Below are 23,746 nucleotides of genomic sequence, written 5' to 3'. Positions count from 1 at the left end.
TTCTCATTCCTTTCTGGACTATTCAGTTCCTTAGTAATGATGTGTGTTCTTTATTCTGAAGCTTCTGTTAAATGTTAGGATTAGTTTGTTAGATTAATATTAGCTAGTTTTTACTTTAATGTGGATAATAGAATTCTATTTGATTTTTTTGTATAGGTAATATACTCACATGGTTCACAGTTCAAAAGAATAGAAGTCTCTCTTCCTCCCTGTCCCCCAGCTACTCAGTTTTCCTCTTCTGTGGCAGCTAGTTTTTAGTATCTAGAAATATTTTATGTATACATAGGCAGATATATATATCCTTGTCTCCTTTTTCTTTGCACAAATGGATACATGTTAATTCTTGCTCTGCATCTTGCTTTTTTTTACTTAACAGTATAGTTGTTGTTGTTAGTTGCCATCAAGTTGATTCCAACTCATGGAGACCCTGTGTGTGCAGTATAGAACTGCTCCATAGGGTTTTCAAGATTGCGAACTTTTGGAAGTAGATTGCCAGGCCTTAGTTCTGAAGAGCTTCTTTCTGGGTAGGTTTGAACTGCCAACCTTTCAACTAGTAGTCAAGCACTTAAGTGTTTGCGCCACCCAGGGAATCCTAGTAATACAGTAGAACTTCAATACATAGGGGTTGACTTTTGATAGTGAGCAAGAGTATGAAATCTAGAAGCAAACTGCTTTGATTCAGATCCCATCTCTGCTACTAACTACTTGTATGACCTTGGACAAGTTACTTGACCTGACTGCTTTTGCTTTCTTTAGCTGTAAAATAGGGCTGATGCAAATCGTACCTGCATCCTAAAGTTGTTAAGAGAATGAAATGAGTTAATGTAAAGTAAGCCTCAAGTACTAAGTCAGTGGGTAACATGTCCTGTTATGGTTATTATTATTGCTACTATTGTCACCATTATTCCACATCAGTACATAAGGATTTTTTGCATCCTTTTTGTGTGTGTCTGTGTGTAGTATATTATTATTTGGAATGTTATAAATAAAGGGACTCTTAGAGATAATCTACTTTAGTCTCATTTTACCAGTTACCTTAGTGTCAGAGAATGTAATGTGTACAGAAACCACTGTGTGAAATAAAAAGAATAAGTTAGTGCAATAATTTCTCCCAAATAACCAGAATGTAAAAATGGACCGTAAGAAAATAGATGTAAATATTTTTTCATGTTGTAACTTTCAATTTTGAAAGTAAGATTCAACTAAGTAAAATAAGTGGTTGGTTTTTCTCCCTCTGACATAAATAAGCACTTAGTACATATTTAAAACCAGATTGGTGTTTTACCTGAGATGATTTAGTTTTCTGATTTTCCGATTTTGCCACCTTTTGACCTCAAACATTTTCTCTTTTTTTTTTTTTTTTTTTGCCTCACGTTTCAATGTGTCTCTTTATTATTTGAATTTAGAAAATATGGGAAGTCTCCTACCTCTAATAGAAAATCCATTGATTATGGTTATCTTTACGGAAACAGAAATAACATTAGAGTATTAATGGAGCTGCCTCTGAGCAGTTATTTTCCAGCATTGGTAGCCTTAAGTAAAAATAACTAGTTTGGAGGCGGAGCCAACATGGCACTGTAGACAGAAGCACCACGCCATCCCTCCACAGCTAAGAGCCGAGAAACTAAGTAAAACAGAGACAAACGTCAATCCTGGAACCCTAGCTTCAAATGAAGAGATAAAGAACTCAACCAAGCACCAAATGGAATAAGAAACGTCTGACAGAGAACAGAGAGGGAGAAGAGATTGGAGCAGAGGTCCCTTATCAGCTAATGCAGCACAGATATGCCCTCTTGGACTCCTATTGGAGGTCGGCCTACAGGCAGTATGGGAAAGCAGCTTCACGGAGCTCCCAGCGGGAGACAGAGCACTCAGTAACCAGCAGTAGCCACTTTCCTACCCCCGCCCCTTATTCCCCCTGCTTGGCCCCCGCTGCTTCCCGGCGGGTCTTGGTAGCTTGGCTGTGAGGTGCCAGCTCCATGCTGCTTGGATTCGCCCCGCCAACACCAGCCAACTCTTTCAGTGCCATTTCTTTGTTACTGGTGTTGCTTTTTAGATTCCTTTTGGTTTCTTCCCTGTCTGTCACCTCCTCCCTTTCCTTTCTCTTGAACACCTGGCTCTGTGTGCCATCTCTGCTTCCTGACAGGCTGTGAAGCACCACTCGGCTGAGGAACCGCTTCCCCCATCAGTGCTGCCACACTGGAGGGATCCCTGGGGTCTTTTTTGGTTTTGTCTGATTTTTCTTTTTTCCTTTATTTTTTTTAATTTCTTGGTTTCTTGTCTCTCTCTACTTTTCCTTCTTTTCCTGTCTCCTGAATATGCGGCGCTATGTGTCATCTCCACCCCTTCTAGCCAGGCTGTACTGCTCAGCTTGGGAGCTACTTCCCTGGCCTGCACAGCCACGCAGATAGGATCCCTGGGGACTTTTTTTCATTATTTATTTCTTTTTCTTTTTTCCTTTTTTTTTAATTTCTCAGTTTCTCGTCTCTCTCTACTTTCCTTCTTTTCCTGTCTCCTGAATACCTGGCACTGTGTGCCATCTCCGCCCCTTCTAGATGGGCTGTGCCCTGAGGCCTAGGAGCTGCTTCCCCAGGCGCCTGTGGGATCCCTGGGGGCATTTCTTTTCTTTCTTTTTATTTATTTATTTGTTTATTTTTCTCTTTTCCTTTTCTTCATTTCTCAGTTTCTCATCTCTCCAATCTAATGGCAGTCTCCCTCAGCACTTTTTTTTGGGGGGGGGGCTCCTGTTTCTCTCACCTTTTTCTCTTCTTTACCATACCCACTTAGCTCCACACATCACAGCCTCCCGCCTCCCTTCTGCCTATCTGCACCATGCACTGAACATCACATCCCTGAGGAGCACAGGCACGGCCCACCAGAACCTGCCCTGCACTGACTCCTGGCCCGCCCTTTTGACCCCAGTACGTGCCACAAACAGCCCATCCCAGCCCCTCCCCTTCAGCTGGACCTGCCCTGCTGCACCATAGCTGAGTGACTGGCCCCACCCATTGGGCAAGGAGGTGAAAAGTATCATGCCCACAGATGCGCAGACAACAAAGAATGCGTAGCCCACCTGCTCAAACATAACCAAATAAAGCAAAAAAGCGGGACGAAACATATTTACAATCGTTAAACGAAAAGAATAACTACTGAATGTCCCAAAGACAGCAGACAATATCAAAACATTTATTAAAAAAAAGGACAGAATGGTTTCAGTAGGCATCCAAAATAAAACACCAGATGACTTTCCAGTAGAAGAAAAGGCACTGGAACTACCTGATAGAGAATTCAAATCTCTAATATTAAGAGCTATCCAAGAGTTGAAGTAAAAAGCAGAGAAAAATGAGGAAAAAACAGACAAAATCTTGGAAAAGGCAGACAAAACAATGGAATAATTCAGGAAAAAAATACAGGAACAAAATGTCAAAATAAATTCACAACTAGAAATCATATAAAAACAACAATTAGAAATCCAAAAGATAAAGAACGAGATTTTAATAATAGTCTCCTAGAAGGTCTGAGGGGCACGTTTGAAACAATGGAAGACAGGATCAGTGAAATTGAAGACAAATGCTTGGATACCACTTTGAGGAAAAATCAGAAAAAAGAAAGGAGAAAAATGAAGAAACCCTGAGAATGATGTGGGATACAATCAAAAGCAAAAATTTGCAAGTGATTGTAGTTCCAGAACAGGAGGAGAAAATGGAAACCACAGAGGGGATCATTGAAGAATTGCTGAAAGAAGACTTCCCCAATATCATGAAAGATGAAAAGCTGGCCATCTAAGAAGCTGAACGAACCGCATGTAGGATAGACCCCAAAAGAAAATCACCAAGGCATATCTTAATCACACTCGTTAAACCAAAAGATAAGGAATCCTGAGAGCAGCTTGAGAAAAATGAAGAGTCACATACAGAGGGGAAACAATAAGACAGCTCGGATTACGTGGCAGAAACCATGCAGGCAAGAAGGCAATGGGGTAACATATAAAACCTTGAAAGAAAGAAATTGCCAACCAAGAATAATATACCCTGCAAAACTCTTGTTCAAATATGATGGTGAAATTAGGGCATTTCCATATAAACAGAAATTAAGGGAATACATAAAAACCAAACCAAACTTACAAGAAATATTAAAAGGAGTCCTTCAGTTTGAGAACAGACAGCATCAGAAGAGACAGCCTGGATCTAGGACACAAGATCACACCAGCCACATACCAGCCTAGGAAATGAACTCTCAAGGATTATTCGAAACTAAAAAATTTACAACAGGGAACCAGAGAGGTTAATCTGTAAATGACAACAGCGTCAGAACAATAAAAGAGGGAATAAGTGGTGTAGGTGTAGAACTTCCTAATGGAAAGGAAGGAAAGGCGATACCAAGTAATAAAAACTGGTTCAAACCTAGAAAGATAAGGGTAAATTTCAAGGTAACCACAAAGAAAGTTAACAAACCTAGTCATCAAAATAAAGAAGAAAATCATAAAGTCTCTGTAAAAACAAAATCTATTTTAAAAAAAGAAAAATCCACAAATAAAAGTAATTCAGCACAGGAGAGTAAGGGGAACAAAGAAAACGTCAGCACCACAAAAAAAAAAACACTACAAAGTGACAGCAGTAATGTCATGCCTACTAGTAATCACACTGAATGTAAATGGCCTAAATACACTCATAAAGAGAGAGTAACACAGTAGATTAAAAAAAACAGGATCCATCAATATGCTGTCTACAAGAGACACACCTTAGAAACAAAGATGTAAATTTGTTAAAAATCAAAGGATGGAAAAAAATACATCAAGCAAACAGCTACCAAAAAGGAGCAGGAGTGGCAATACTAATCTCAGATAAAATAGACTTTAAAACAAAATCCACCGTAATAGGCCAAGAAGGACATTACATAATGACTGAAGGGATGATCCATCATGAAGACATAACTCTAATAAATACACACCCAATGACAGGGCTCCAAAATACATAAAACAAACTCTTAACAGCACTGAAAAGAGAAATTGACAATTCCACAATAATAGTAGGAGACTTCAACACACCACTCTCAGTAAAGGACAGAACATCTAGAAAGAAACTCAGCAAAGATACAGAAAATCTAAAGGCCACAATCAGCCAACTTGAACTCATAGACATATATAGAAAACTCCACCCAACAGCCGCAGAATACACATTCTTTTCCAGCACACATGGGGCGTTTTCCAGAACAGACTACATCTTAGGCCACAAAGCAACCTTCAACAAAATCCAAAACACTGAGATAATACAAAGTATCTTCCCTGATCACAGAACCATCAAAGTAGAAATTAACAACAGGAAAAGCAAGGAAAAAAAAAAATCAATTACATGGAAACTGAATAACACTCTGCTTAAAAACCACTGGATAATAGCAGAAATCAAAGATGGAATAAAAAAATTCCTAGAATCAAACAAGAATGAAAACACATCATACGAAAACCTTTGGGACACAACAAAGGCAGTGCTCAGAGGTCAATTTATAGTAATAGATGCACACATCAAAAAAGAAGAAAGGGACAAAATCAAAACTTTAGCTACACAGCTTGAACAAATAGAGAACAGCAAAAGAAACCCACAGCCACCAGAAGAAAGGAGATAATAAGTATCAGAGCAGAAATAAATGAAATAGAGAATAGAAAAACAATAGAATCAACAAAACCAAAAGTTGGTTCTTTGAAAGGATCAATCAGCCACTGGCCAAATTGATGAAAGAAAAACAGGAGAGGATGCAAATAACCCAAATAAGAAATGAAACGGGGGACATTACAACAGACTCAACTGAAATAAAAAGGATCATAACAGAGTATCATGAAAAACTACCCTCCAACAAATTTGAAAACCTAGAGGAAATGGATAAATTTTTAGAAATACACTACCTACCCAGACTAACACAAAATGATGTTGAAAATCTGAACAGACCCGTAACAAGAGAAGAGACTAAAAAGGTAACAAAAAAATTTCCCAACAAAAAAAAATCCCTGGCCTAGATGGCTTCACTGGAAGATTCTACCAAACATTAAGAGAAGAGCTTACACCAGTACTACTCAAACTATTTCAGAACATAGGAAAGGAATTGACACTTGTGAATTCACTCTATGAAGCCAGCATAACCCTGATACCAAAACCAGGCAAAGACACCACAAAAAAAAAAAGAAAATTACAGACCAGTATTTCTCATGAATATAAATACAAAAATTCTGAACAAAATTCTAGCCAATAGAATTCAGCATCATATCAAAAAAATAACACACCACAACCAAGTAGGATTCATACCAGGTATGCAAGGATGGTTCAGCATAAGAAAATCAATCAACGTAATCCACCACATAAATAAAAGAAATCACATGTTCATTTCAGTCGACGCAGAAAAGGCATTCGACAAAGTCCAATACCCATTCCTGATAAAAACTCCCAGTGACTGGTGTAGAAGGGGAATTTCTCAACGTAATAAAAGGCATCTATACAAAACCAACAGGCAACATCATTCTTAATGGAGAGAGGCTGAAGACATTGCCCTTGAGAACAGGAACAAGACAAGGATGCCCTTTATCACCACTCCTATTTAACGTTTTGCTGGAAGTCCTAGCTAGAGCACTAATGCAAGAAAGAGCAATAAAGGACATCCAGATTGGTAATGAAGAAGTAAAAGTGTCCCTATATGTGGATAATATGATACTACACATAGAAAACCCAAAAGACTCCACAAGAAAGCTACTGGAACTAATAGAAAGATTCAGCAGAGTAGCAGGATACAAGATAAACATACACAAATCAGTTGGATTCCTATACATCAGTAAAGAGAATAACAGAAAGGAAATCAGAAAAACAACACCGTTTGTAGTAGCCCCTAAAAAAATAAAAGACTTAGGAATAAATCTGACCAAGGATGTAAAAGACCTATACAAAGAAAACTACAAAGCACTACTACAGGAAACCAAAAAAGTTCTACATGAATGGAAAAATATACCATGCTCATGGATAGGTGGTCTCTACATTGTGAAAATGACAATTCTGCCCAAAGCAATCTACAAATACAATGCAATCCCGATGCAAATACCAACAACATTCTTTAAAGAGATGGAAAAACTAATCATTAACTTTATGTGGAAAGGGAAGAGGCCCTGGATAAGTAAAGCCCTACTGAAGAAGAATAAAGTAGGAGGACTCACACTACTTGACCTCATAACCTACAGCTGTGGTAGTCAAAACTGCCCAGTACTGGTAAAACAACAGATACATTGACCAATGGAACAGAATTGAGAACCTAGATGTAAATCCATCCACTTATGGTCACCTGATCTTCGACAAGGGCCCAAAGCCCATCCAATGGGAAAAAGACGGTCTATTTAACAAATGGTGCTGGCAAAACTGGATGTCCATCTGCAAAAATGTGGAACAGGACCCATACCTCACATCATACACAAAAACTAATTCAAAATATATCAAATACCTAAATATAAAACCAAACACTATAAAGATCATGGAAGAAAAAATAGGATCAGCTCTAGAGGCCCTAATACACGGCATTAACAGGATACAAACCATAACTAACAACACACAGACTCCAGAAGATAAGCTAGATAACTAGGATCTTCTAAAAATTAAACAGTTAATGCTCATCAAAAGACTTCCCCAAAAGAGTAAAAAGAGAACCTACAGACTGGGGAAAAAATTTTGGCTATGACAAATCCGACAAAGGTCTAATGTCTAAAATCTACAGGAAAATCCAACACCTCTACAACAACAACAACAAAAATAATCCAATTAAAAAACAGGCAAAGGAAATGAACAGACACTTTACCAAAGAAGACATTCAGGCAACTAACAGACACATGAGAAAATGCTTGCGATCACTAGCCATTATAGAAATGCAAATCAAAACCACGTGAGATGCCATGTCACTCTGGCATTACTGGCATGAATAAAAAAACCAGAAAATAACAAGTGTTGGAGATTGGAACTCTTATGCACTGCTGGTGGAAATGCAAAATAGTTCAACCATTTTGGAAAACAATGTTTTGCTTCCTTAGAAGGCTAGAAATAGAAATACCTATGATCCAGCAGTCCCACTCCTAGGAATATATCCTAGAGAAATAAGAGCAGTCACATGAATAGACATATGCACATCCATGTTCATTGCAGCATTTTTCACAATAGCAAAAATATGGAAACAACCTAGATGCCCATCAACAGATGAATGGATAAACAAACTATGGTACATACACAAAATGGAGTACTACACAACGGTAAAGAACAATGATGAATTTGCGAACTGTCTCACAACATGGATGGATACAAGGGAGGGGAGGGCAGGGGATGGAAAAACACTAAACAGACAATAGGTAAGTGGTAACTTTGGTTAAGGGTAAGCCAGTACACAATACTGGGAAATCCAGCACAGCTTGTCCAAAGCAAGGTCATGGAAGCTCTGTAGACACATCCAAACTCCCTGAGGGACCAGATTATTGGGCTGAAGGCTGTGGGGACCATGGTCTTGGGGAACATCTAGCTCATTTGGCATAACAGTTTATAAAGAAAATGTTCTACATTGTAGAAAATGTTATACTTTGATGAGTAATGTCTGGGGTCTTAAAAGTCTGTGAGCAGCCATCTAAGATACTCCACTGGTCTCACCCCGTCTGGAGCAAGGGAGAATGAAGAAAACTAAAGACACAAGGGAAAGATTAGTTCAAAGGGCTAATGGACCACAACTACCATGGCCTTCACCAGACTGAGTTCAGTACATCTAGATGGTGCCCGGCTACCACCACCGACTGCTCTGACAGGGATCACAGTAGAGGGCCCTGGACAGAGCTGGAGAAAAATGTAGAATAAAATCTAACTCACAAAAGAAGACCAGACTTACTGGCCTGACAGAAACTGGAGAAACCCCGAGGGTATGGCCCCCGGACACCCTTTTAGCTCAGTAATGAAGTCACTTCTGAGGTTCACCCTTCATCTGAAGATTAGACAGACCCATAACACAAAACAAGACTAAAGGGGTCACCAGCACAGGGGCAAGGACGAGAAGGCAGGAGGGGACAGGAAAGCTGGTAACAGGGAACCCAAGGTCAAGAAGGGAGAGTGTTGACATTTCGTGCACTTTTTAACCAGTGTCACAAAACAATATGTGCAATAACTGTTTAATGAGAAGCTAGTTTGTTCTGTAAACCTTCATCTAAAGTAAAAAAGAAAAAATAACTAGTTTTTGTCTGCCTACCTCAATTTTAATTACACAGACCTATGGTTACAGTTTTCAAATACTGAGTTTTTTTGTTACCAAAAACCAAAACCCATTGCCGTCAAGTCAATGTCAACTCATAGTGACCCTGTAGGACAAAGTAGAACTGCCCCATACAGTTTCCAAAGAGTAACTGGTGGATTCGAAATGCCGACCTTTTGGTTAGCAGCCGAGCTCTTATATTTCTATTAAGGGGTTGTCAAAACTGCTGACTCTTGAGAGCATAAGGATTGCTTTTATGGCTCCCTAATAGTGAATAAAAAAAATACGTGTGAAGCAATTGAATGCTACTTTCAATTAATAATTCCTCTTTATTTACTGTTTCTTATTCTTTCAGACTGAAATACTGCATCGTTCAAAAACTGAAGAACTATATTTGAGACTTTTCTTGATTCCCTAGACCCATAGGCATGCCAAAACCCCAAAACAAAACCCATTGCCATCGTATTGATTCCGGTTCATAGCGACTCTATAGGACAGAGTAGAACTGCCTCATAGGGTTTCCTAGGCTGTAATCTTTATGGAAGCAGACTGCTACATCTTTCTCCCACAGAGCGGCTGGTGGGTTTGAACCACTGACTTATATCTCCTAACTAACAAATCTGGAGATTTTTCTCTTTAGCTCTGATTTATACAAGAGGACATTGGTGGTTCAGTGGTAAAATTTTCGCCTTCCATCCAGGAGACCTGAGTTCTCTTACTGGCCAGCGCACTTCATACACAGCCATCACGCATCTGTTATTGGAGGTTTGGGTGTTGCTATGATGAATCAGAGGCAGGTTATCCAGTAAGTAAGGTAAGCACGGGCTTACTTGTGCTTCCTTACTAATCTGTAGTGAACAATTTCACATTTTTTTCACCACATCAAAGACTCTGCTTTTAGGTATGGCTGGCATCTGTCTGTCTCCCACCCCCACAGCACCTTCCTACAGAATCAAAGCCAGTTTTCAAATTTACAATTCCTGATGGGCACATGACCCAGTAAGCAAGGTATAAGCACGGACTTGTGCTTACTTACCAATCTCTAGTGAACAATTTTGTTTCAGAGGAGGTTTCAGACTACAATGGCTAGGAATAAAGGCCTGGCAATCTACCTGTGAAAAATCAGCCTGTGAAACCCTATGTATCACAGTAATCAGATTTTTAACCCATCGTGGCGATGGCACAGGACTGGGCAGTGTTTCATTCCATTGTGTATGGGGTTCCCATGAGTCAGGCGCCAACCTGACAGCAGCCAACAGCAACAACTTAATTCACAAGGGATCCTCTGGGTGGTTTGTTAAAGTGAGCCTTTGTAATAATGTCTTAAAATAATAATCACATTTAGATAGTTATATAAATACATTTATATATAGTTATTATTTACGTGAAATCCCTGGTGGTGTTGCAGATGGTTAACATGCTCGGCTATTAACTGAAAGATTGGAAGTTTGAGTCTGCCCAGAGATGCCTAGGAAGAAAGGCCTGGAAATCTGCTTCTAGTGAGTCAGCCATTGAAAACTCTGGAGCATAGTTCTACTCTAACACACATAGGATCACCATGAGTCAGAGTTGACTTGACAGCAACGGTTTATTATTTATGTATTTAAGTGGTAACAGTTATATGTATATATAACATAAATAACATTTATATAGTGTTTACTGTGTGCCAGTGACTACTGTAAGTGCTTTACTTATAATACCTTTTTAGGATTGTTGTAAGGATTAAATGAGTTATATACTATTATTAGCATCTATTTATTGACTATACAAAGGCATTTCACTGTAGATCGTAACAAATCGTGGATAACATTGCAAAGAATGGGAATTCCAGAACACTTAATTGTGCTCATGAGGAACCTGTGCATAGACCAAGAGGCAATCGTTCAGACAGAACAAGGGGATATTGCATGATTTAAAAGCAAGAAAGATGTGCATCAGGGTTGTATCCTTTGATCACACTTATTCAGTCTGTATGCTGAGCAGATAATCCAAGAAGCTGGACTGTATGACGAAGAACATCAGGATTGGAGGAAAACTCATCAACAGCCTGTAATACACAGATGACAAAACCTTGCTTGCTGAAAGTGAAGAAAACTTAAGCACTTATTGATGAAGATCAAAGACTGCAGTCTTCAGTATGGCTTACACCTTAACATAAAGAAAACAAAAATCCTCATAACTGGACCAGTAACACACATCATGATAAATGGAGAAAAGATTGAAGTTGTCAAGGATTTTATTTTACTTGGGTCCACAATCAACGCTCATGGAAACACTAGTCAAGAAATCAAACGACGTCTTACGTTGGGCATATCTACTGCAAAAGACCTCTTTAAAAGTTTTAAAAAGCAAAGATATCACTTTGATGGCTAAGGTGCATCTGACCCAAGCCATGATCTTTTCAGTTGTCTCGTGCATGTGAAACCTGGATAATGAAAAAGGAAGACAGAAAAAGAATTGATGTGTTTGAACTGTGGTGTTGGCAAAGAATAATGAATATACAGTGGACTGCCAAAGGAATGAACAAATCAGTCTTAGGACATATACAACCATAATGTTCCTTAGAGCAAGGATGATGAGACTTCAGCTCACTTCCTCTGGACACATGATCAGAAAAGACCAATCATTAGTAAAAGAGCATCATGTTTACTAAAGTGGAGAGTCAGCAAAAACCGGGGAAACCCTCCATGAGATGTATTGACGTGACTGCAGCCATGGGCTCAAACATATGAATCATTTTAAGGATGGTGCGGGACCAGACAGTGGTTCGTTTTGTTACATGTATGGGTGCCAAGAGTCCGATTGACTTGATGGCAACTAAAAACAGCAACATAGGTGATAAATATAAAAATTAAGTATCAGAATTACTGAGTTTCCTTTATTAAAAGCATTCCAGCTAATAAATGGAGGAATGATAGAATTGTAAAATTATCATTTTGTAACCCATGATGATTAATGGCTCTAAGCAGTGAACATCAGTGACTGCAAATATCACAAAAAGAGAAGCAAACAGATGTTAGTGGCTCCTGGTGGAACTACACAATGTTATTTATGAAATGTTTCTGCCAGAACATCAGATCTGAATCTAACCAGTCCTCTAGATCTAACTGAGGAAAGATACATATGGGAAATATAGGACAGAGGAACATGTTAAATGACATCATAAAGATAAAGACAGACTTAACACAATCCCAAATGTGGAAGACTCTATACAAACCACCTGGTTTCTTAGAGCAGTGGGTGCATCTGTAGATTAAAAGAGTCTTAAGAAACCTATTGACCAGTTACAATATATGGACTTTACTTGGGTTTGAACACACTATAGGAAACCATTTATGATAAATTTGGGAGAATTTGAATGCTGACTGGATAGTGATAATTTTTTAAGTTCTTTTGTATAGATACAGATATATAAAATATTTATCGATGTAATTATAAGGTACCTGGAAATCGCATCAAAACAATGCAGGTATGGAATGGGAGGAGTGAGCAGGGGTATGGCTGAAACAAGACTGGCTTGAGTGACCACTGTTAAAGCTGGGTGATGGGCACCTGCGAGTTCAATGTACTGCTCTCTCTACTTTTCCGTGTATTTAAAATTTTCCATGATAAAAAGTTACAATAAAAAACGCTATGGATTTCTGGTTTTAGTCCCACAAACTTCTGTTGATTTCTAAACCTTTTTCTTTCCTTAGATATTTAACACTACCTCTGTGTATGTGTGTTTGTGTGTGTGTTTTTTGTCTTATCTAAAAGTATTGCATGGAAATCTGATTTTTTTTCAAATAAAATCATTTTCAGTATAGTCACGCTACTTTGTTAATATAGTAAAGCTGTTTATAAACCTTCAGTTTCTAGCTTTTTAAAAAATAACTTCTAACTTCTGACTACTTAGAACAAGGTCACCTTTGCCTTCTTGAAGGAGCCTTGGTGGTGCAACAGTTAAGCACTCAGCTGCTAACCGAAAGGTTGGTGGGTCAGATGCACCCTGCAGCTCACGGGTGAAAGACCTGGTGATCTGCTCTCATAAAGACTGAAGCCAAGAAAACCCTATGGGTCAGTTCTGCTCTGTCACTTGGAGTCATTACGAGTCAGAATCGACTTGACGGCACCTAACAACAACTACCTGCCTTCTTATAATATATCATCAAATTTCAGCCAATTTTTTCTTAAATGTAGTTGGTAAAATTTTATTTTTGATAATACACGGAATTTTAAGTAAGTTTTACTTTATTATTATTTTTTTCTAAACCTGAAAGCTAATCAAACTCTCAACCCCGCCCCCACTTTTTCTTTTCCCCACAATCTGACAGCACACTACCCTTTTCCAGCTCGGGTTCCCCGTGTCTGTTCCATTCGACCAGTTCCTGTCCCTTCCTGCCTTCTCATCCTGCTTTTGGACAGGAGCTGCCCATTTAGTCTCATGTATCTGATTGAACTAGGAAGAACATTCTTCATGTGTATTATTCTTTGTTTTATAGTCCTGTCTAATCTTTGTCTGAAGAGTGGGCTTCAGGAAAGGTTTTAGTTCTGGGTTAACAGAGTATCCAGGGGCCATAGTTTCGGGGGTTCCTCCAGTCTCTGTCAGACCATTAAGTCTGGTCTTTTTATGTGAGTTTGAATTCTGTTCTACATTTTTCTCCTGCTCTGTCCAGGACGTTCTGTTGTGTTCCCTGTCAGGGCGGTCATTGGTGGTAGCCAGGCACCATTTAGTTCTTGTGGTATCAGGCTGGTGGAGTCTCTGGTTCATTTGGTCCTTTAGTCCTTTGGGCTAGTATTTTCCTTGTGTCTTTGTTTTTTTTTTTTCATTCCCCTTTGCTCTGAGTGGGATGGGACCAATAGATGTATCTTAGATGACTGCTCAAAAGCTTTTAAGACCCCAGATGCTACTTACCAAACATAGAGCATTTTCCTTACAAACTATGTTATACCAGTTGACCTAGATGTCCCCCAAAACTATGGTCCTCAGGCCCTAGCCCCAGCTACTCTGTCCTTCCAAGTGTTTGGGTGTGTCTAGGAAACTTCTTTGCTTTTGCTTTGGTCCAATTCTGTTGACTTCCCCTGTATTGTGTGTGGTCCTTCCTTTCACCGAAGTCGACCCTTGCCTACTATCTAATTAGTAGTAAAACCCTTGTTTAATTCCTTTGTGATCTTAATTTTTATTTTAGCTATACTTTTTGCTTCCTGTATAAAATTCTGTTTACAGCTTTCCAGTCCCACCAATATTAAGCCTCTTTAACAGACCGTTTATGAAGTTTCCTAACCTTAATGATTAAGCTGACCTTTTTCATTTAGTTTTTTTGTAGTTTAGCTGTTTTTTCACCTCACTGACTTAGATGCTTGTTGCAACCACACACCACTGATTGTATTTTTTATTTTAGGTACTTACTACAACCGAAAGACAATGGAAATAAGCCTTCCAAAACTGATGACCTGGGGTCTCTTCGGTTAAATATATGTTACACAGAAGACTGCGTGCTTCCTTCAGAGTACTATGGGCCTTTGAAAACTTTGCTGCTAAAATCACCAGATATCCAGGTACTTTAAAAATTCTAAAATGATGAGAAGATTTCAGCATATCGAGTCTTACAAAGCATCAAATATATATATTTATCTGAGCCAGTGTACTGTGATTCTGATCTGTGTGCTCTAAATTTCATCTATACTAAAAATCCAGAAAATTAAGTATATAGTTAATGAACATATCTGAATTACTTTTACAGGTTAGTGATTGAAAATTTAATCCTGAACCATGAAAATTTAATCTTGATTTTATGCTTGTTTCCATCTTTTTGTATTCTAGCCCATATCTGCCTCAGCTGCTTACATTTTGGGTGAAATATGTCGAGATAAAAATGACGCTGTTTTGCCTCTTGTACGACTGCTGCTGCACCATGATAAACTTGTTCCTTTTGCTACTGCAGTGGCTGAATTAGACTTGAAGGATACACAGTAAGAGTTGTATCTTATTGAATGTTAATTATGTGTTGTTGAAATTGGACTTTAGCTTGCCAGGTGGTTTTTGTAATCTGAGTTCTTTTGTATTGAGCTAAGTTTACTGTATAGTAGGCTGAGAAGAACTGCTTAGCCAGTGATAAAAGGCAATTCTTTAAATTATAAACATTATCTGCCAGCAGTAAAGATAACAGTTAATGAGGGATTTTTTTTTTTTTAACTCAGTGAAGAAATTTTCCTTATTACTAATCTTTTCTTACTATAGTGAATCTAATGTCACAGATAAAACACCAGGGCAGTAGGTTTTTCTTGTCCTTATCTGTTATGTATCACTCTTACATGCACATATGTGACATAAAAAGCAATCAGGTGGCTTCCCACTCCCCTTGCAGTCCAAGAGAGTTATTTGTACGTACCAAACCAAACCTGCTGCTATCGAGTGGATTCCAATCCATGGCAGCCCTACAAATTTCAGAGTAGTACTGAGCTCCATAGAGTTTTCAATAGCTGTAATCTTACAGAAATAGATCACCAGGCCTTTCTTCTGCATTGCCAGTGGGTAGGTTTGAACTGCCAACCTTTTGCATAGTAGTTGACACACACACACGTATACTTCATTTCTGTAGTCCGTAAACATCCCAAATATTTAATCTACTTGATCTCCTTTTTTTGTTGTTGTTTCTTTGTATTTAACTTCTTTTCCTGCATTTTTGGTAAGTTTGAAAAACCTAAGGACATAGTTTTAAATGGATGATAAAAATTATTAAGATTTTAAGTATGACCAAAGTAAAATATCTCTCATTATTGGTTTCACAACCTTTGTTTACTACCCTTGGTTTCACCTTATTTATTTTTCTATTTCAGAGAGGCAAATACAATTTTTAGAGGAAATTCCTTGGCTACTCGATGTCTGGATGAGATGATGAAAATAGTGGGAGGGCACTACCTGAAAGTAACATTAAAACCTATTCTAGATGAGGTACAGAATATACTCCTGTTAATGATAGTTTGTGGTCTTATAACATTTCTTTAATTAAGTGATCTATTAATGAGAATTATATATCCACCAATGTACTGCTGAAAGAATAAGGCTAAACACTTTAGAAGTGAAATAAATGATTTACTTTTCTGTCAACAGGTTTTTGCTCAAAGGGCACACTGTCATATAATCTACGTAATTATTTCTTTGTTATTGGATTTGCATGCTAGGTATTTAGATATGATAAATATTTTTTATATAGTTCTTTTACTATATTTAAAATAATAGTTATTTTCATTTGGCCAAATTATTAAGGAAAAAACATTAACTGAAAAATGTATTTATTTTCAGATATGTGAATCCTCAAAGTCCTGTGAAATTGATCCTATTAAATTGAAAGAAGGAGATAATGTAGAAAATAACAAGGTATGTCTTTGTTATATTTGTAACTGCATATAAGATTGGTCTTAATGGTGTAGCTGTTTCCCACTTACGTTGTAATAATGCTGTATGGAGGGAAGCAGTAATTTATTCTTTACATAATGCCCTTAGCAATGACAGCATTTGCTACGGCTAGTTTTTAGAATGTTGTTATTTTGCCATTGGACTTCATTTTATATTTGGTCTTTTTGATTGTCTCTCTTTTGGCTGTAATAACAAATAATAGATTAAGGCCATATCTACCCCCATTCTGGCTATTCTTTTGGGATCAAATTGATCAGGCTAAGTGGCACAATGCCTTGATCAGTTAATACTTTAGTTGCCCCTGGGGAAACAATGAGTGTATTAGGGTCACAAGTTTTCGATACGGTAGACAACAATGCCATGCTGTCCATGTGCCTGCCTATCCAGGCTGTTTCCCTGACTTCCCTTTGGATCGTTTTACTCTCTCTTGCTTCTTGTGATGTTTATTCCATACATTCGCCTCTTACATCTGGCTAGTCTAAACATAATTTATAAAATCAGGTCAGAATATAAATAGTCCTTTAACTGAATGAGTTTGCAGAAGGGAAGCATGGCTTTAGAATACTAGATGGGGACTTTCTAATAAACTTATTTTCATTGCATATTTTTTTCTTAAAGGCTGCTGGAGATGTGTGAAAGTCAAAATTTTAATGTTTACCTTTTTAAATCCTACAGGAGAATCTGCGCTACTATGTAGATAAGGTATTCAGTACAATTATAGAATCAAGTATGAGCTGCCCCACAGTAATGTGTGATATCTTTTATTCTCTAAGGCAAATGGCTACTCAAAGATTTCCTAGTAAGTGCCTTGTATTACTAAAACATGCCATTTCTTTTTCTATATTTGATTTTTTCTAGGTATTTATTGTGTATTTGGTTTATGTGAAATGTTTAAGGTTTATACGTATAGTTTTCTTTGGTTTTTCAAAATGGTTATACCTTTTTTTATAAAACACCTGATTTGTTTTCCTTGTACTCTCAAAAACAAATATTTTTTATTTCAGTATAGTGGCAACTTTGTACCAAGTATGGGTCAAAATCACCATCATTTTTAAGAAAGACAGAAATTTAGAAGTGTAACATTAGATAAGTAAACATTTATGCCAGGTGCTTAGGAGATTGTTAAATATACTTAAAAAAAGTATCTTCATTATCTGTACCAACTGTCTTTTCCGCTATTCATGCATTCAGATAGTCAGAATCTTTAATTCTATGCAGTTGACTAGACTTTCTAAAACTGTCTAACAGTTGGAGAATGCTAAAGTTTTGGTAGTGAAAGGTTTTTACAGAAATGATCTTAGACATTAGAAACATCTCTATTGCAACATACTATATAGAATTTTGAAGTATATGTATCAGTAACTGGTATGCTTTAATTTTAAAAGAGTAGCTGCATCAAGGCTTTACTTGGAAGGAAACATTTTGTGAAATTAAGAGTTGCTATCTCTGACTGTCAATACTTGGGATTATTCTAGTTTTAATACATCTGATATGTAAATAAACTTCCAGATCTGCCTGAGTGAGGTTGGTGGGGTAGGGGTGAGAGGGTAAGGCAGCTACTTAAATTATCAGTCTCACCCACCTGTGTGAAACTCTAAGTATGTTTTTGTAACCACGTGAAGAGAGTTTGCTATTTTATCATGTTTGTGCACAGTTCATTGCCCCCTGCGAAATTGACATAGTACTGAAGTGGTGGGGCTGAGGTGTCTAACATGTAGGTAAATTCAGCCCTAGATGTTTTTGCTAATTATAGCAAAAGACATAAACAGTTAAATTCAAATAAATATACTAAGTCTAGTCCTGGTAACAAAAGTAAAGGGAGCAGAGATATTAACATATGGAAAAATGAAATGCTGATTGAAATTGTTCTTTTAAGAGTGAGTTAGATCATGATGACTACGTTGGGTACTTAGTGAGTGAGCAGGCGCATTGCTAGTCTGCATTGTCTCCTCTCGTCTTTACAACACCGCACGAGGTAGATAAACGAAACTAAGGTTTAGGTAACTTGTCCATGACATGGCCAGTGGGCAAGCAGGGTCTTAAACCTAGGCCTGACCTACTCCAAAGCACATGCTACTAATCACTATATACCACCCAGTGATCTTGGCCTTAAATATGCTTTAGCCATTTAATTCTTGTTTATATAAGTGATGTAAAACACATCTTACCATTTTTTTTATAAATGCAAATATATCTTCTTAACTATCCTTTTGTTGGCCTAAATATAAACATGTCTTTGTATCCTCAGTAGGCTACAGTATTGATAGTTTTGTTGCAAAAAAATATTTTCATGTTCTCTCATTTATTCTTAACTGCCCTGGGAGGAAGGATAGGAAGGGGGAGGCAGTGGGTGGGAAGCAAGTATTATTAGACCTACAGATTAAATGACTTGTCAGTGGTTACCTAGGACTTATAAGAGTTAAAACTCGTATCACATCCAGGGATTCTTTCCCTCATCACCTGCTTCTCCACCATCTGACTTATGGGTTAAGTGGTAACTCTTATCTGAGATGAAACCTGTAGGTGAATGATCAAAGCCACAAGTCTTCTCTTCATCTGTATTTTTATATGGAATATTGATAGCTTTTCTTAAGTGAGGATTTCTGACTAATCATTTTTATTGCATATCCATTGCTATTATCAGAATCTTTGAGGGGAAGATTGAAATAATATCCTAAAACTGAAAATAATCTCCTTAGGGGATTCAGTATTACCACTAGGTAGTGCTAGATACTACTTTTATTTTTGTTGTTATAATTTAAGGAACCTCTTCTTACAGATGAGGAGAGAGGTATTTTTCAAATTAAAATATTTTTGAAAATCTAGCAGCTTTGCCTTCCAGTATCTTTATTTCTTGTAACTTTTTTTGTAGTCATAGGATTTATTTCTTTAATTTAGTCATAATCATTACTATCATTTCATCAGCTCAGTCCTTGCTAGACAAATTGTATTGGTCTCCAATTTAGTTTTCATGATTTTTCAATATTTTTTACTTCGTCATCTTTGTTTTTTAATTCAGTGTTTTTGTGCGTGACGTTTCACCATTCTTTTCCTGCAGATGACCCTCATGTTCAGTATTCTGCAGTGAGCAGCTTTGTGTTTCTTCGTTTCTTTGCTGTAGCCGTAGTATCACCTCATACTTTTCATTTGCGACCTCATCATCCAGTAAGTGTTTGTTCTTCCCAAAGCTCTATTCCATTTGTATTAAAATGAAGAAGACAAAGTAGCAAACTAATTTCACTTGGCTGTGTTTTCTTATAATTTATTCTTAAATTTACTGGGCATTTTTCTTGGCCATTTCAGTCTGTCAGGTAAAGCTGAAAATTATATTTTTATTTTTTGTTGTTAGTGTTTTTAAAAGATATTCCATAAGGGTGCCAAAATGCTGATAATTGTTGAAGTTTGGTGATGGGTACCAAGGGAATTCGTTATGGTTTACCCTCTGCTTTTGTGTATGGTATGTTTGTAAATTTCCACGATATAAGGGTTTGGGATTGTTTTTTAGGAAGCGATACATTTAGGTTTTTTGTTTTTTAACAGAACCTACTTTCTTGATTATATGAAAATAACAATCTTGTAGATATGTTTAAATCTTCATGGAAATTTTAAGAGACTTATTTCTGAAAGGTATAGAAACTTTTACTGGAACATAATTTGTTTAGTATCTCCATATTATTACTTTCATTCACCTAAAGTGATATTGTAAATGTATGAGATTTAAATCCCTTTTTTAAAGCATATAATCTTTTTGTTCTGAAAAAAAAAAAAAACAAAAAAAAAACAAACGCGTTGCCGTCAGAGTCGTTCTGACTCATAGGGACCCTGTAGGACAGAGTAGAACTGCTCCATGGGTTTCCAGGGAGCAGCTGGTGGATTCAAACTGCTGACCTTTTGGTTAGCCGCTGAGTTCTTAACCACTTTGCCACCAGGGCTCGTTTTGTTCTGAAGCCCTACTTAATTCCTAAATTTAAATCTGCACTGCATAGATTTACATGTTTATTTCTTAACATTTTAACATTCTTTATTATTTTTGCTGTTTCCTTCTAAAGCAGTATGTTTTTGATGACGCTTTAACATTTTATGTTCTAAATATTTATAATCTTATCTCATTGCTTCCAGTTGTAGATTTGTACAACACAAAATAAGAATAGACAACATTTATTTAGTGTTTACTTAGGACTAGGCCTTGTTGTAACTTCTTGTTGTGTGCCATCAAGTCGATTCCAACTCATAGTGACCCTATAGGACAGAGTAGAACTGCTCCATAGGATTTCCTAGTCAGTAATCTTTGCGGGAGCAGATTGCCAAATCTTTTCTTCTGTGGAGCTGCTGGTGAGTTTGAATTGCTGACCTTTTGGTTAGCAGCGGAGTGCTTAACCACTTCACCACCAGGACTCCTTTTGTTTATTTATTTACAGATAAAGGAAATCACAATACAGTAGTTCCTCAAGGTTGTGACACAAGTAATAAATCATGGTTTGATCTCACTTGATAGGAACTAGACTAAACTGGGATTCTAAGTCAGTCTTCACAGTCTTTGATCTTACCTGTTCCTTACTGCCTCTTAGACAGACGTTTTGAGTACCTGAAACATATCAGACATTATGTTCAGCCCTGAAGAGACTTCTTGCCCTCAGGATACTCAGTCTGGAGGAGGTGTTCATTGAATAATTTTGTGTAGAGAAGACACACATGGGTTTTACATTTAAACCCAGCTCTGAATGCCCATTCCTCCTCTCAGTACCTACGTGACATTAACCACTCATTTAACTTTGTGAGCGCTGAATAGACAAATGGTCAATGAGTAGCTGCAGCAGAGAGTGGGCTGGTGTCCGTTTGTTCACAGGGCTGTCCTGTCTGTGGCTGTTACTGAAGCTGTGCGGCACTCCCAGGCTGTGCAGCACAGCGATGGCTTGGTAGCAGCATTCTGGACATAAATAAAACTGATACTTCTGAACTTGTGACCCTGCGTTGCATTCAGACTTGGTTTTGCATATCCTTGTTACAGGTGTTAACAATAAAATCCTTCTAACGAAAAACTCATTGCATTTTAGGTCAGTTTTCCAATCAGTATGCTGGAAGGACTGCTTCGTAACGGTCATATAACTTCATTATTTGCTTTTAAGTGTAACCTTATCCCTGCTCTTGAAGTACCTCTGGGTCTAATTAGGGAGATAGGACAAATGGATAATCTACAAGTAGCACCTGATTAGCACCAAGTAAACTTAAGTATAGACAACTCATACTGTAGAAATTGAGAGCAGGGAGGAATCCCAGTGACCAGGGTAATGACATTGTCAAGACCAGTATTGAAAGTTACAGAGTGGTTGAGGAGAACTGATTAAAAGTCGTTGAATTTTACATTTTAAAGTTGTTTGAATTTTGAGAAGTTAGTTTTAGTACAGTAACAGAGAGGAGCAGATTGCAAAGATTAAAGAATATGTGTGTGAATGCAGTTTTATTTAAGAAGTAATACAGAAAATAAACTTGCCCTATGCTAAAAGGCATGGGAAAATTCAAGCATGTTTGTTAGTGTGCACATGCACAATTTTATTTTTTTTAAGAAAACACTAATTTTAAAGTTTTTTTTTTTTTTTTAAACATTGACATGGTGTACAACTCTTTTGAGAAGTTTCATGGTGAAAAAAAAAATAGGATTGGAATATCCTTATCATATCCTCCATACTCGCATTCATAGCTCCTTTCAAGACTCAGCTAAGGCATACTTCCCTATCCCTTCAGTCTGGATTAGGTGCCTCTCTTATAGTGCCTGGCTCTCTCTGTTATGGCATTCCTCATACTGTTTTATAATCATCTTGTTTATAATCTCTCCATATGGACTGTAAATACCTTGAGAGCAAGATCTGGATCTTTTTCGAGTTTGTGTATCCCAAGCATGTGGCAGTTTCTAGGGCAAGTAGGTGATCAGTAAGTGTTTGATGAATGGAAAATAGTAGCTCAGAGAGAGAGCGGGTCAAATGAAGAGTCTTTTCCAAGATGTGAAGACCTGTGTAAGGTTTTAATAGAGAGGACAAGACCAGCAGAAAGGGAGAGATTAAAGAGATCAGTATCTTGAGGGATCCAGAAAGAACATTTAAAGGAAAAAGTGATGGGGACCTTAGAAAAAAGAACAACTCCTTTGAAATATTATGGTAAACTATATGAATTTTTTTTTTGTAGGTTAAAAATAGTCAAAGGATAAGGATGCACAGCTGATTATTGTATTTGCTGTCAATAAGTTGTAAAAAGTTGATGTGGCAGAAGTTATGTGGTAGATATATTTACAAGAACGACAAAAAAAAGAGTAGCTCCTGAGGCTGCTTATGAACAACCAAAACTCATGGGATTTGGTTCCTTGGTTTGGAGGCTTAGAGTCAGGTTTCATGGGACATCCCAGTTAATTGGCCTAATAACATGTTTGGCGCCTCTGTTCTACCTCCTAGCTCGTTGCGTAGTGCCTGGGGGGTCTTAAAAACTTGCAAGTGGCCATCCAGGGTACAGTAATTGGTCTCTGTTTGCTGGAGCAACAGAGGAAGAAGGAGAATCAGGAATAGGAGGAGGAAATGGAATGTGTGGCTAATTGCCTCCATGAACAACTGCCTCCTTTGCCATGAGACCAAAAGAACTGGATGGTGCCTGGCGACCATTACTGAACATTTTGATCAAAGATACTGTAGAAGAATCCTGATTAAAGGGGGGGAAATGCAGAACAGAATTTCAGCTTCTCATGGACTCCACACTTCCTGAAGCCATGAAGGTTGAATGAACCCTTGAAACTATTGCCCTGAGATAATCTTTAAACCTTAAACCAAAAATATCCCCTGACATCTTCTTAAAGCCAAATAATAGTTTAGCTTAACTAGTAAAAAATGTCTGCCTTGAGCATTATGCTGTTTTAAGAACTATCTATATGGGATCAAATTGGTAACGGCAACTCGAAAGATTAGATAGAAATCTTAGGGGGCAGTGAATTTGTGTTTATAGGGGAGAAACAACTCAGAAAAGGAAGGTGAGAATGGTTGCACAACTGGAAGAATATAATCAATGCCACTAAATAGTACGTGTAGAAACTGTTGAGTTGGTGTATGTTTTGCTATATTC

The 23,746-nt window shown here is 37.6% G+C and overlaps 1 protein-coding gene across 4 annotated transcripts in view; it reads left to right on the top strand.

Moving 5' to 3' along the window:
• The window catches only part of RASA2 (RAS p21 protein activator 2), a 122,564-nt gene that overhangs the window by 78,328 nt on the left and 20,490 nt on the right, over positions 1–23,746 (top strand). For all 4 annotated transcript variants that reach the window (XM_004385080.3, XM_023739342.1, XM_012558040.2 and 1 more), the window contains exons 10-15: positions 14,628–14,784; positions 15,050–15,198; positions 16,066–16,180; positions 16,532–16,606; positions 17,321–17,444; positions 19,704–19,810. In XM_004385080.3, the coding sequence (XP_004385137.2) occupies positions 14,628–14,784; positions 15,050–15,198; positions 16,066–16,180; positions 16,532–16,606; positions 17,321–17,444; positions 19,704–19,810 (727 nt within the window). The remainder of the gene's footprint in view (positions 1–14,627; positions 14,785–15,049; positions 15,199–16,065; positions 16,181–16,531; positions 16,607–17,320; positions 17,445–19,703; positions 19,811–23,746) is intronic.

This window comes from Trichechus manatus, unplaced genomic scaffold (assembly GCF_000243295.1).
Source record: "Trichechus manatus latirostris isolate Lorelei unplaced genomic scaffold, TriManLat1.0 scaffold00132, whole genome shotgun sequence".
NCBI lineage: Eukaryota > Metazoa > Chordata > Mammalia > Sirenia > Trichechidae > Trichechus > Trichechus manatus.
This window is presented reverse-complemented; position numbering and strand designations above follow the sequence as displayed.